We start from the raw sequence: 14,044 nt of genomic DNA on the forward strand, positions 1-14,044 counted from the left end.
AGGGGGAAAATCTCGTGTGTTAGTCTAATAGTTAGGGTGTTCGTTACTCCAGATGTGGTTTGAGTTTGAGTCATGCTAATCGTATTGTTGTTAGAGCTTTACCTTCTCTTATAATTCACCAAAATTAATCTGGAAAAAAATATAAGATGAATGGTGAGAAAAAAAAAAGATTGCTGAGTAATAGTTAAAATAGTTTATAGGTCAATGAACAGGGAAAGAAAGTTACATGGACTTAGGAACGATAAACCACATCGGAGCGGGATCTTTGCTCCACAAACCAAGATAACCAGATTGATAGCAGAAAAGAGAACATTTGGATAGAAGGAAAGGCAAAGAAATGCAAAAGATCAACCTTTTGGGAACATTTGGCTTTTAGGAATCTAACACTGGCACAAGTTTCTAGGGTTTACTTTTGGAGAGTGGGTGCCAATTAAGTCTAAACCGGCTTTTATTTTGATTCTTTTTTTTAATTCTGTTTGTTTCTTCACTCTCGTAGGCCCATCTTCAATGGGTTAGCTTATACTTTGATTTATTTTATTATAAAGTCCAGCCCAATTTATTTAAAAAAAAAGTTTAGTTCGGCTCAAAATATAATTTAAAATTTTGTTCAAATCCACTTACATTTATAAATGACTAACCTAAATTTATTTTAGGTCCGCTTATATTATTTTAATTTAATATTCATTAATTTTATATATTTCTATTTATTAAAATTTATATTTAGTCACCTTAATTTTTTTAAAGTTTACATTATAGTAATATGAATATAGATTTAATTTTTATTTGTTATAAATCACATAGTATATAAAATAACTTAAAATAAAAAAACTACAAACTTTAAAAACGAATTAGACCAGTTTAAACTTTAAATGTTCAAGCTCGAATTCAACCCATATTTTAAAAGGTTTAAATTTTTTATAGAAACTCATTTTCTGAACTTAATTTTTTCTAAATCCTTTTAAATTCGAGAAAAACTTCAGACTTTGATAAATAACCCGACTTATAAATAGTTCTAGTTTGCATATCCACTTAAATAAGATAGAATTTGATTATTTTGTTTTTTTTTTTGAAAATTGAAATGTTAGTCCAATCAAATAATTTTATTAAACTTTTATCATTAAATTAAATTTACAATTGCAACAAATTAATAAAATTAATAGTTAAAACTAATTTCTCAGTTTTCGTAATTAAATAGCTGGGGGAAAAAACTGATGGGAGTGGTCGGCCGATCAAACAACGGGACCCATCCACAAGAAAACGACAGGCCCTCAAATGGGACACGTGTCACAACACCAATCGCCTTAGTCATCACCTACCCCCTTCTACTCTCTGATTAAGTATCAACCACACCAATGGTCAAAAGGGCAGCCATGCTCTCTGTTTCTCTCTTCTTTTCTTCTTCTTCTTCCTCTCATCTGCTCTTCCTTTCTAAAACCCTAACAAAAAGGACCTGTTTTTCTTCCCTAGTTACCATGTCCATCAACCTTAACGCCCATGCATTTGCTGGTAACCCCATAAGATCCAAAACCCCTAAAGCCCATGACCCACTCTCGCCTTCTTCAGCTTTCCAGTCCCTCAAAACCCATCTCCTCCAAAACCCAGAAACCACATCCCTTCCACCTCCTCCAAAGTCCCCTCTTTTCAAGGTCTTGCCTTTTAGAAAGGGCAGACCTTTAGCTTCTTCGTCTATCACAGGGAATAATGATGATGATGTGCCCAGTTGGCATCTGGGGTGGATCAGTTTACCTGATTGTAAGTACTTTCTGGGGAAATGTGGGGTGGACTTGACTGAAGACTCTTTGGTTTATTTGGGTTCAAAGGTTGAAGACGATGTTGTTTATTGGGCTGTTGATGTTTCTGGGGAAAGTAGATTGGTCCCTGAATTGGGTGACAATCAGTTTTGCTTTGTGGAGCTTAGAACACTAATGGTGGCTACTGATTGGTCTGATTCTATTGCCATGGGTGAATTGGCTATTGCTGGTCATGTAAGTGAAAAAAGCAGTTATTTTGTGTTTTTAATCTTTGATTTATGCATTGAACTGAAACCATTTGATTTAGGCTCGAGCGTTGCTTGAATGGCACAACCTATCACGATTTTGTGGCCATTGTGGAGAAAAAACAATTCCCAAAGAAGCTGGAAGAAGGAAACAATGCTCCAATGAATCCTGCAAAAAGAGGATTTACCCTCGTGTTGATCCTGTAAGAAAACCAGTTTTCTCTTTTTTATGTTCTGCAATTGAATTTTTGAATAGGGGTGTGTCTCTTTTATTATCTTTAACTAATGTTTTTCTCTAGGTTGTCATTATGTTGGTCATTGATAGAGAAAATGATCGTGCACTTTTAGGTAGACAGTCTAGATTCGTACCTCGAATGTGGAGTTGTTTAGCCGGATTCATAGAGGTAACTCGCCTTCATTTCCGATATCTTAGCCAATATGATCGATGTTTGTTTCCGCAGTTTCATTGTGGGATTATCTTCTTTTTTCCATTAGCCAGGGGAAAGCTTAGAAGAAGCAGTGAGGAGAGAAACATATGAAGAGGCCGGTATTGAAGTCGGAGAAGTTGTTTATCATAGTTCTCAGCCATGGCCGGGTAAACATTCTTCGAATGATTGTTTAGAAGAATAACATGTTTTGCTATGTTGTGCTTGTGGTTTATGTAGCAATAATACTTCATAATAAATTTATATCTTGATTTTTTAGAACTATATGCTTACTTGAACTCCTTGGAGGATCATATCCTCATACTTGTATTTGGATATGTGTTGGACATAGGTACTTGAAAAGAAAATTTAAAAATCGGAGCTACATAGGTTTAGACATAAATTTTGCAGCCTGCGCTTACTACTTGTAACTGTCTGTATTTTTCTAGCATTCTATTATCCTTGACTAGCTTCTTGCTTATCATTTGGCTCGAAAGTTCTATTTTGTATTTTCTATCCATGTTATGTAAGATATTTACATCTATTACTTTTTAAAATCACTAATCTGATTTTTTTTGGTCAGTTGGTCCGAGTAGCATACCATGCCAGTTGATGGTCGGGTTCTTTGCATACGCTAAATCTCTTGAAATAAACGTGGATAAGGAAGAACTAGAAGGTACTTGAATGCACGTAAATGTATTCTCATTTACAGTTTTCCTTTCTAGGTGGCTTTATCTTCGAGAACATAATTTCTTGCCATATAATTCTATTATTTTTCTTCACTCCCGGAAAACTTATCGGTACATCTATGCTTTGAAAACATGCTTAATCTGTAGGAAACATAATTTCTGGTCCTTTTCCGATGTATTTCTTCTATTCTTTTTCTTCACTGCCAGAAATCTGTGGTGTGTAGAACATGCTTAATCTATACATCTGCTATCAGTGGCTTTTGCCTCGTTGTGTGCCATTGGTGACTTTCCATTGCATTTGATGTTCAATAGGTTCCCTAGATTTTGCCATAGAATCATAGAAAGAAACAAGTTATGGTTAGTGGATTGCATCATAATTGATGTACAAACACGCATGTAAGCTCGTGTGTCAGCTTGTGTTTCATGTTTGCACTCACGTACCCTGAAAGCCCTACGACAGTCTCTCCCTCAAGCATGCAAGTCGAGTTTTGTTTTCCGGTTTTAAGTCCTCATACCTATTCGCTGCAGTTCAAAAATAGCAATAATGGTGATACTTTTTGTATGTCTAGACGCACAGTGGCACAGTAGAGAAGTCGTGAGGAAAGCATTGGCGGTTGCAGAATACAAGAAGGCGCAAAAAACGACCGCAGCCAAAGTAGATCAAATGTGCAAAGGAGTCGAGAAGGGACGGAGTTTGTCGGCAGATTTTAACGTCGAAAGTGGGGAACTCACTCCCATGTTTTTCCCCGGTCCATTCGCGATTGCCCATCACCTCATCTCTACCTGGGCTAATCAAGGTGTACCGACTGACGGTGTCGAAGCCAGCTCAAAACAGCCTAGCAGTTCCATTTCGAATCTATAGCTCTTCATCTTCTACTATAAATATATCAATAATCATTAAAAAAATATGAATGAAAGTAATTCACCTTTTTTCTCCTTCTTAGGGTATTACTCTGTAAAGTTTGCCATTTTGGTTTGTGTAATCAACAATCGGATTCAATGCTCAAACACTGATTCATTTATGTACACGCTTTCTAGCATAATTCCAACATGGGAATTTACAAATAAATACTTGGTTAGTACTGATTAATTGATTTATGTTTTGCTTCAATGATTCAATTTGCAGGAGTTAGAATGTTCTTTCATGGTTGCCATGTTTCTGGGAACAAGTATTAGATGTAGTTATGACATTGAAGATGATATTGTTAGAATATATATAAATATTAGTATATTTTGTACTTTCGCGTAATGTGATGTAAATTATATTCTATGCGTTTTCACAATATATAATAATTTAATCATATGTGTTTGAGGGTTAAATTGATAGAAAATGTAAATATGGAAGGTTAAGTTTATTGAAATATTTAAAAATAGAATCAAATTGATAGAATGTGTAAGTATTGAGGATTAAATCGTTAATCTCGTTATTTTGTTAACCATTTAAGATGACCAAATCAAAACATCAAAAACATTCATGACAAAATTGAAAAAAAATTAGTGTTTACCCTATAGAAATGGTATAAGATTATACAGAGTTTCTTAGAATGCATTAAAATTAAATGGATTAATATGTAGTTTGCTCCTTAAATTTATTCAAAAATACTTAGTTGGTACTTGAATTTGTATTCTTTCACTTAGGTTCATCTGACGTAGCACTAAAAACTAATTTGTTGGTGACACATGACAACCTATCAATATGTCATGTGGTAGATGTAAAATTAAAATTTTAAAAGTAAATTAATTAATAAAAATATAAATTTTTGTCAAGGTTCATTCTTGATTTGAAAAAAATTATACTTTTAAATTAATTTATATATTTTAAAGATTTTAAAATTTATATCCGTCAGGTGCAAGAGGCAAACTACATGCTAACCCTGCTCAAATTGAATTATGGTTGGATTTTAGAGAAAAAAAGGATAAAATATGCTATAGGTTCTTATACTTTTCACAATTTTGAAATTTAATCCTTATGCTTTTATTTTCAAGAATTTAGACCATCTACTTTTCATATTTCAAAATTTAGGTCTAATTGTTAACATTGTTTATTTTTATTAAATTTGTTGGTATGACATTTTGAAATTAAAAGAAGAAGAAGAAGAAAACTCACTCAAGTAGCATTATAACTAAAAATGACATTGTAATAAACTTGAATTTAAAAAATATTTTTAATTGTGTTAACAAATTGACCTGAATTTTGAAATTTAAAAAGCAAATGGATTAAATTCCTAGAAATAGAAGTCGAGGACTAAATTCCAAATTTATGAAAAGTACAAGGATTTATGACATATTTTAACCCCAATAAATTATGGAATTTTGTTATTAGTCCTATATTATGTGCAAGTTATGGATTTCAATCTCTATTCTCTGATTTGATTAATCTTAATCTTTGAATTTTTGAATTTTGAAATTTTAGTCTCGACCCAAATGATATCACTTAAATTCATTAGGTCAAAATCTTCTATTAGTCGTGTATATCTGTGTATGTTGTAGATATAGTTCATTGTCTCTAATATGATCATAATCTCTACACTTTTTCATTTTAAAATGTTAATATTGACTCAAATGGTAGCCATTAAATTCATGATTAGGCCTTTTACGAGTATTATACGAGATAGCAAGTAGGGATGATACATGATATTACAAATATTATAATATGTTTGACGTTAATATTTTGGAAATAGTTGAATTTATATTTGATTATCGTTTAGTCAATAGTGAAATTTCTATATTTAAAAAATATACGGATTAAAAATAAGTAAATTAGAATATAGAGACTCAAATTGTAACTTATACATAATATAGGACTAACAATAAGATTTGACCTATAAATTATGTCCAAATTTGAATCGGATCAATTTGACCCGTTTTATTGTTTAAATAAAAACAAGATATTAAATTTTCTCAAAAAAGTTGATTGAGTCTTAATTCGATTGGCATGGATATTGTTGTCAATATAGGAGGACGTAGGTTCGAGTGCGCTGAAGTGCATTGTCCGCCTATTTATGGGTTGGACAGCGACTATGGGTAATTCAACTCAAAAAGAGTAGATATTATTCAAAAAAAAAATCCTCAAAAAAAGGCAAAATGTACTTAGTTCAATTTAAAAAGTTACAAAATGGTCATTGAACTATTTAAAAGTTTTGATTTAAGTCATTGAGTTGTTAAAATTGCTACAATATGTTCTTCTCTATTCACACCGTTTACACCAATCGAAACTCTCCTTCCCCTTCTTTTATGCCTTTCAATTTTTCTATGAAACAACTTTGAACGTTACGAATCTGTAAACTTTCAATACTTCAGTGACTTAAATAAAAACTTTTGAATGGTTCAGTGACCATTTTGTAACTTTTTGAAGTTAAGTAACCAAAACGTAAACTTAGTGATAGTTTAGTGACTTTGGGTGTAGTTATATTTTATAATAAATTTAAACCCGCTCCCGTTATTAGCACTGTTTTCATTTTTTGTTTCTTTATTTCGTGTTCGTCAGTTTTCACTTTTCCGCCATGTAAATTTGTAAACCCAAGCAGTGCTCTCGGTGTGTCAGTCTTTTTTCATAATTCTTTTCTTCTCATTTTTCATGAAAAGCATAAAATAGCAAAAATAAAATAAAAAATGGAGGAACAATTGCTCAAACGCAACACCGATTGCGTTTATTTCTTAGCATCTCCTTTCACTTGCAAGAAGGTATATTTTTTCTTTCACGCTTTCCGGTTTTCAGCTCGCATTTTGTGTTTTTGCTTTTTTTTTTCCGATTAATTTTTTTTATTTGTATGCTTCTGTCACTGCATCTCAAGGATCTGGATATTTAGGGTTAATTTTTGTTTTTGTTTTTAAAAAATTAAGATTCCATAGGAAAGATGGTGTGTATATATATGTTTCTTTCTTCTTCTTCTTCTTCTTCTTCTTTTTTTTTTTTTTTTTGCGTTTGTTTAATTTATTGCATATATTTTCTCTTTCAATAGCTGCGAATTCTAATGTAATAAGAGTCTGTTTGGATTTTTTTCTGGGTATTACTTACAGTTAACCATTTGCGTTCTCAAAATATTAAACGTGAAAACCAAAGGTAAAAGGAAAATTAATATGAATAACTTGATGTGTACATATAAAGTATAGACATGAAATTATTATCTGGAGAAATCTAATTATTTTATTCATTCTGTTTGGGTTTATGGATTGATGTTTTCCATTGTTTTAGGATGACCCTGTTCTTAATTTGTTTAATTCTTGTTTGTTTGTTTTTTTTTAAATCAGGGACTAGATTGCGAGTACCGGCATAGTGAAGTTGCCAGGCTCAACCCGAGGGACTGCTGGTATTGGTTGGCTGGGAATTGTATTAATCCGACTTGTGGTTTTCGGCATCCTGTGAGCTCGTTTTCTATTTTGAAAAGTTCATACCGATTATTGGAATGATATATTGTGAACGATTCAGATCTTTTTACATGTTCTGGAAATTTTACAGTTGAATCTATCATGAATTGTAGCTTTAGAACAAAATATTGCATGTACACAACTCGAAAGGCCATCATAATAGGATTGTAATATTTGGATAGGTTACTTGATATGTTGCCTGGATATCGCACTTGCATTTATGGCGTATCTATGTTTGTTACAGCTTCCTCTATGTTGCCTTGGTTTCACCTGTACATTTAAAATATTTGATCATATATTCATTTTAAGGAAAAAAGAAAATGCTTAAAATACTTTGGTGGGTCCTTTATCGCTCACGTGCTGTGAATTTACTAGAATTATGGGGTTCCTTGATTTTATTATCCGACGTCTGTTTTTGATTCTCATCATGTTTGGCTAACTAGGAACATTAAACGCAGAGCATTAGAAGCAATTATATGTTAAAAAGGGTAAAGTATGAATGCCTTCGCAACTGGTACTGGTGTATTTGGCATCTAAACGACCCATTTAATGCATTTGCCTTTTGAGTGACTGTAATGGAACTTCTTTCCCCTATATATAATTGTCCTTTTCGAATGAGCTATTAATTGATATTCTTGGCTTTTTTTAGTTATTGCTTGGCTGCTCGATGTGGTCATATGAACTAAATTCTTTGTTTTCACAGCCATTGGATGTGCATTCTCAAGTTCCATCTGAATCTGCTGCATTGCCATACCAATGTTCTACAGCAGCGAACAAGACAAATTTGCCTTGTTACTTTTACTTCAACGGTTTCTGCAATAAAGGTGACAGATGCTCTTTTCTGCATGGCCCTGATGAGAGTACTATTACTGTAAATTCTTTAAAAACTGGTGCTCTTCCCTTGGACCATAAGACATTCGTCGAAAATGATGTTGGAGCAGTTCAGACAGAAACACATCCCAATCCTTCTAAAACTGCCCCAAATTCTATCAAGGACACCGGTGTGCAGCTTAAAACGGACCTCGAAGAACCAGTGCCCAAAACTATGATAAAGAGGAGTGTCTCTCCAAAAACATCTGTTTTTGAATTAGAACAAGCTGGTTTTGTTAGTTCACAGTCCTTGCTTCTAAAAGAAGGCATCACTCAAACCGGATCTCCGATCTGCACAGATGAAAGTTTGGAGGAGCAATTGGATGACCCCTTTGAGCCAGAGGAGCCAGAGGAGAGGTGGGAGTCCTCCGAAGGTTTCGATGTTCTCGTGGATAACAAATCAGAGGATTTGGATTATGGGAATGATTCGGAATATCAGAAGGACCCTGAAGAGGAGCAGACAGATTACTTCTTTAGTTATGATTATGAAGATTCAGTTCAGCATGAGACCAGGTACCCGGATTTAGAATTTTCGTATGATCGAGATGTGTATGATGCTTATGAGGGTTCAGACAATGAGTATATTTTCAATAATCCAAGGAATCCTTTTGCCCACCCCGGAGATAAAAGAAGGCTGGATTCCATGTTTTCCCAAAAGAGAAGGAGACTCTTGCCCATCAAACGGTCAATTGATGTGGATCTTAGAGACTATTTGAGTAAACGCAGGGTAGTCAAGGGCAATCCTCTCAAGTGTTTGTCGAGGTCTGAATATTCTCATCTGATCAGTCGTAGTCTGGAAAGGCCACGAAGGCGTAGTATGGGTCGGAAATTAAGTGGAAGACTGGCATCAAAAGTGGGGAAGCATTATATTGAATCAACAGGAGGCCAAGGTGGTTTTGGCAATGGTACCAACCGGCGTGGCTGGCTCAAGCACTTGGAGCCTAACCGCTCCATCAGGCGGCCTTATAGGGAAAAAAGGCTGCCTAAGCGGAAGTCTGTTTCATCTGAGGTTTCTAGAAATCTGATTTCAAGGGAGAGGAAATACGAAGATGCATCTACTGCTTTTACAGGTCCCAAGACCCTCGCCCAGATTAGAGAAGAGAAGAGGAAAACTGAAGAAAACGGCGGGAAAATGAGGCATTCAATTGTAACTGCATCAGCAGACTTCCAGGGTCCAAAACCATTGAGTGAAATCCTCAAGGACAAGGAGCGGCTAGCCAAGAAAGGAACAAATTTCTTAAGTTGATTCAAATTAAGGACCTTAGCTCTTTCCATTCTTACCAAAAAAAAGAAGAAGAAAAAAGTTACCTTTAGATCTTAGATTCAACCTCTTGCCATATTCTCTGAAGTTTCAAAAATGTTGGTCCCAACATTTTTCTCTTATTACCGATAAAGACGAGGAAAACTTGAAGGAGTCAACCTACAGGATGGTATGAAGTGTTGGAGTCTTTTGATATTTCTTCTATCGGATACCCCTGACCATAGGGAATGGAACTTAACCCCAGAAACAGGCAAGTTGTTAGCATATCCTTTGTAGACTTTCATTACCCGGAAGTTCATCCTGGTTTCTTGTATAGAGTTTTCTATGAATATTCAGGATACAATATTTTCTTGCATATCATTTTGAGAAGTACATTAAAAATTACCTTTTCTCTGCGTATAACTGCAATGGTTAACCAGTTAAACTAGTTAAACAAGAATTTGTCCAGCCCTTTCTATGTTACAAAGTTCTGTGTGTTGTCTTTCAGTGGTCTTTCTCCAAATGCAAGGGTGTATTTGCATTCCAGCATTTGATTCATTGGTAAGTAGATTATGAATCAAATAGAAATATTGGATTATGTACAAAATCTGAACAGTTAAATGGGAAGTTGCACAATCCTGTTGTGCTACCCTAAGATAAAGAGATAACTCCTATATATATTGCAGAGCAGGAGAGACACAAGATCTCTTTCTTTCTCAAGAAATACCCAAGTATTCTTCCTCTCTTCAATCTCTTACTCCAAATCTCTGTTTGTCACAGGTGAACTGACTTTCTCATCTCTATCATCTTTTTCTCATCTCCTCCCTCAGGGGTGAACCGAAAAAAAATCCTTTATGGCGGAATGAAGTTATAAATTTTAATAATAGTTAAAAAGCAATTTCACTTTGTATTAGTTAATATCTTCATGTTTTTTTAAAGGACTAAACTAAAAGCTTATTATTTTTGGGAGGTAAAATGTAATTTTACTGCTATTAATTTATAATTTTATATATTTTAAAGAGTAAAAAAAGTAATTTATCAATTTTAAGTGAGCCCAAAGCCCTTGCCTGTCTAGTTGCCTTTGTCCTCCCTTGTTGACACTTTTATATCAACCAAAATAAATTTTGAAGTAAAAAATCTATATAAGATAATAATGATATTTTGGTTGATAAGGTAAAGTTAAAGTTTTAATATGCCTTTTGTTCTAGATTCAAATCTCGTCATCATATCAAAAGATTAAAAAAAAAAAAAAGTATGACAATCTTTATTAATAGTTTAAATTTTGGATTTTAGTACTTTTATTGATTGGACAGGTGTTGCATTATTGTCGCACAAACTCGGTCAAACACTTGAATAATAATATATAATATTTAGTTAAAGTATTATACGAGTCTTATCAAGTTAGTCTCTCTCTGTTAAATCAATCAATTTAATCCTCTCACTATTAAAAAGAAAGGTAAACTATTAAAATAATCACTTTTGTTTGTCTAAAAGAATTTTTTTTTAAAAAAGAAGAAAATAGAGGAGAAGCAGAAGAGAATGAAAAAGAAGAAGTTAAAATAACATAAAAGAAAAAAAATTAAATTGCTCAAAATGAAAAATATATAGGAAACAATTGTAGAATTTAACTTAAAATTTTGTTTGGAATGATGATTTAACGTGCCACATCAGCTTACCGTCACATCGTTAACGGCAATTAACAGCTCAATGACTAAAATGTTACAACACAATAACGTAAGTGACTAAAACGTAACATTTCAAACATAAGTGACTAAAATGTAATGTGAGACAAGCAAAAATGACTATTTTGATAGTTTATCCTAAAAAAATTAAATAAGACTAAATTTGAACAAAATTAACATTTATTGTTAAAAAATATCTTTTATTGTTTTTTTACTTGGAGTTGAACTGTAAATTAATAATATAATTTTTAAACAATAAATATTAACTTTGTGAAAATTTGGCCTTATTTGATCCTCTTTAATAGTACAAATATTAAATTGATTCATTTAACAATAAAAGGATTAATTTGATCCCATTCCTGTAATAGAGGGACCAACCATATAATTTCACCGGTAACAAAATATTTAAAATTCCAATATTAATGGAGATAAGTGTTCTTTCTTATCCTAATAGAAATATTACTTGATAATAAAATATTTACAACGTAATCATAATAATTAAAAATTATTTTCAAAGTGTATATAAAAAAAAATTATTATCTTTTCAGGTCACCTCAGTTCCCGAACAGTGAGAAAGAGAAACCCTAGCCAGTCATAGCCACCCACAACCACAAGATTCAACCCAAATCAAAAACACACAGAGCTCAGCGGAAATCTGCTGTGTTTTAAGGTTTAGGGTTTTAGTATTTGAGTTGCAAAGGTCTCAAGAAAAAGAAATGGAAGAAATCACCCAAGGAGTCAACAACATCAACTTGGCCGCCGATTCCCACAAGAAGAACCGGATTCAAGTCTCCAATACGAAAAAGCCCTTATTTTTCTACGTTAATCTCGCCAAGGTTTCCCCCCCTTTTCCTTTTCCAAGTCCTATAAAGTGTTGAATTTGAATAATCCCAGTAAACTTTTAGTGATTTTTTTTGGGTTTTTCCGATCTGGGTATTTTTCTTAAACATTAATGAGATAACCTTTTTTTTCTTTTTGCAGAGATATATGCAACAGTACAATGAGGTGGAGTTATCTGCCCTTGGCATGGGTACGATTGACCTCTTCAATCCTCCATTTTTAATGCTTTTTTTAATAATATTAATTGTTTATTATCATTATATAATTTTAATTTAATATTCCCTTACTGAAGTTGTTTATGTTTAGATTGTTTTAACTGTATACAGCATTGTAGCTTTGTGGTTTGGTTTTAGTATTTTTTTTTCCTTTATAAATATTGCCCTTAAGGCAATGGTGCTAATCTCCAATACCCTTGCTTTGACTTTAGGATTTAATGATATGCTTGTTTATGGTTGGATATTGTGAATTTAGATGTGGTAAAGCTTTAATTTTATGGTAAAAAAGAGGTTGTAAGTTGGGGATAAAGGGAGGGTTTGCTAATGTTTATTCGAATCCTAGACCCGGGCTATGCCACATCTTAAGGATGGTTGCACAAAGCTCTGGGTTTGATGTAGTAAAGCTTTTTCTTGAGTGCAAAGTGGTATTGTACTGTATTATTCATTGATGAACCTATAAACAATTGTTTATTCTACATTGTTGAGAATTGTCGTGAACCGGTCTTTTCATTGATCATTTCGTATATGCACAGCTATTGCGACGGTCGTCACGATTGCAGAAATTCTGAAAAACAATGGTTTGGCTGTTGAGAAGAGTAAGCTATCTTTCACCTTTCTTATACATATTTGAAAAGATAAAACCCGATTAATGCAACCATTGAATCCTGATAATATTGTGAATCAACCTGCACCTGTGTAGAGATCACAACCACAACTGTTGACATGAAGGAGGACTCTAGAGGGCGTCCGGTCCAAAAAGCAAAGGTAAAAGATCAGCGTATTAGTTCTTCATTCTTCCTTTCACACATGACATGGTTTATGCAAAAGTCATATTCACAAGCTGTGAAACATGTTCTCTGTCCTTATAAGATAATCTAGGGAAAAAAACAGTATCAAATTTCATATTCTGTCGTCCCCCGTCATCGATTCTTATTTAACTCTAATGTCATATAGCCATTGTAGTGCTGACTTTTGTTCTTCCTCTTAGCTTGAATACTGATATACATACATACATATATCTATGGTTTTATGTTGTTTCTCAGATTGAGATATTGTTGGGAAAGACTGAAAACTTCGACGAATTAATGGCGGCAGCTGCCGAAGAAAGAGATGGTGTGGTGGTTGAAGAAGAGCAACAGACTTGAAACTTGAAATAAGCTTTATTTATTTGTTAGCCTTATATTGGCTTTTAAGGCACTTGGGCATTTTTACACATTGTAGGTATTTTGAGTTTATCTTGGTGGTACTTGGATGCTAAATTAAATTAAATTAAAAAGAATATTTGTTTACTTTTTCAATCTTCCATTCTATTTACTGATTTTCTTTTTCCTTTTCTTGGGGGCTTATATCATCTTTAAATATGTTGGTGCCATGTTGGTATCATTATGAAGTATGCCTTAATGACAATTATGGTTTAACCTTCTTCACATATTCAACATAATTACATTTGGTAATTAATTTTGCTAATATAATTAAAAAGTTTTATAAAAGGGTCAGTTGGATCCAAATGTAATAGGTAAATTTATTAATTCATTCAATAAATGGAATCATATAATTCAAAGAAAAAAATAACAAACACTTTTCGTAAATGATGAAGGATAAGCTTTATCAACAAAACAAAAGTTTAACTTCAGCATCTATAGAATATTATGACAAGTTGACAATTGGTTTTTTCACAACTCAAATACGACATATCTGGTGTGATTACAATAAGGAAAT

At 33.1% G+C, this 14,044-nt stretch overlaps 3 protein-coding genes across 3 annotated transcripts; all 3 read left to right on the forward strand.

Moving 5' to 3' along the window:
* The first annotated feature begins 1,345 nt into the window (after positions 1-1,345).
* Positions 1,346-4,179, forward strand: LOC105783613 (nudix hydrolase 19, chloroplastic). Its single transcript, XM_012609176.2, has 6 exons — positions 1,346-1,985; positions 2,059-2,199; positions 2,296-2,400; positions 2,492-2,591; positions 3,005-3,097; positions 3,680-4,179. Exons 1-6 carry the CDS (start codon positions 1,353-1,355, stop codon positions 3,970-3,972), a joined length of 1,365 nt encoding a protein of 454 aa, XP_012464630.1. The 5' UTR covers positions 1,346-1,352; the 3' UTR covers positions 3,973-4,179.
* A 2,384-nt stretch (positions 4,180-6,563) lies between these two features.
* Positions 6,564-10,011, forward strand: LOC105783388 (zinc finger CCCH domain-containing protein 34). The gene is made up of 3 exons (XM_012608809.2): positions 6,564-6,794; positions 7,362-7,472; positions 8,182-10,011. The coding sequence occupies exons 1-3, from the start codon at positions 6,723-6,725 to the stop codon at positions 9,592-9,594; spliced, it is 1,596 nt and encodes a 531-aa protein (XP_012464263.2). The 5' UTR covers positions 6,564-6,722; the 3' UTR covers positions 9,595-10,011.
* Positions 10,012-11,804: 1,793 nt separating this feature from the next.
* LOC105784098 (hypothetical protein) lies at positions 11,805-13,623 on the forward strand. Its single transcript, XM_012609892.2, has 5 exons — positions 11,805-12,106; positions 12,252-12,300; positions 12,859-12,921; positions 13,026-13,090; positions 13,369-13,623. Exons 1-5 carry the CDS (start codon positions 11,987-11,989, stop codon positions 13,468-13,470), a joined length of 399 nt encoding a protein of 132 aa, XP_012465346.2. The 5' UTR covers positions 11,805-11,986; the 3' UTR covers positions 13,471-13,623.
* The last annotated feature ends 421 nt before the right edge of the window (positions 13,624-14,044 follow it).

This window comes from Gossypium raimondii, chromosome 13 (assembly GCF_025698545.1).
Source record: "Gossypium raimondii isolate GPD5lz chromosome 13, ASM2569854v1, whole genome shotgun sequence".
NCBI classification, from domain to species: Eukaryota; Viridiplantae; Streptophyta; class Magnoliopsida; order Malvales; family Malvaceae; genus Gossypium; species Gossypium raimondii.

What these genes read in the sequence shown, in the direction of transcription:
- LOC105783388 (XM_012608809.2), top strand. Translation starts at nt 6,723, where the DNA reads ATGGAGGAACAATTGCTCAAACGCAACACCGATTGCGTTTATTTCTTA. An exon ending in CTCCTTTCACTTGCAAGAAG is followed by an intron (nt 6,795 to 7,361) that starts GTATATTTTTTC and finishes TTTTTAAATCAG; the next exon opens with GGACTAGATTGCGAGTACCG. An exon ending in CTTGTGGTTTTCGGCATCCT is followed by an intron (nt 7,473 to 8,181) that starts GTGAGCTCGTTT and finishes TTGTTTTCACAG; the next exon opens with CCATTGGATGTGCATTCTCA.
- LOC105784098 (XM_012609892.2), top strand. Translation starts at nt 11,987, where the DNA reads ATGGAAGAAATCACCCAAGGAGTCAACAACATCAACTTGGCCGCCGAT. An exon ending in TCTACGTTAATCTCGCCAAG is followed by an intron (nt 12,107 to 12,251) that starts GTTTCCCCCCCT and finishes TTCTTTTTGCAG; the next exon opens with AGATATATGCAACAGTACAA. An exon ending in GTCCGGTCCAAAAAGCAAAG is followed by an intron (nt 13,091 to 13,368) that starts GTAAAAGATCAG and finishes GTTGTTTCTCAG; the next exon opens with ATTGAGATATTGTTGGGAAA.
- LOC105783613 (XM_012609176.2), top strand. Translation starts at nt 1,353, where the DNA reads ATGGTCAAAAGGGCAGCCATGCTCTCTGTTTCTCTCTTCTTTTCTTCT. An exon ending in GTTTAGCCGGATTCATAGAG is followed by an intron (nt 2,401 to 2,491) that starts GTAACTCGCCTT and finishes TTTTTCCATTAG; the next exon opens with CCAGGGGAAAGCTTAGAAGA. An exon ending in TAGTTCTCAGCCATGGCCGG is followed by an intron (nt 2,592 to 3,004) that starts GTAAACATTCTT and finishes TTTTTTGGTCAG; the next exon opens with TTGGTCCGAGTAGCATACCA.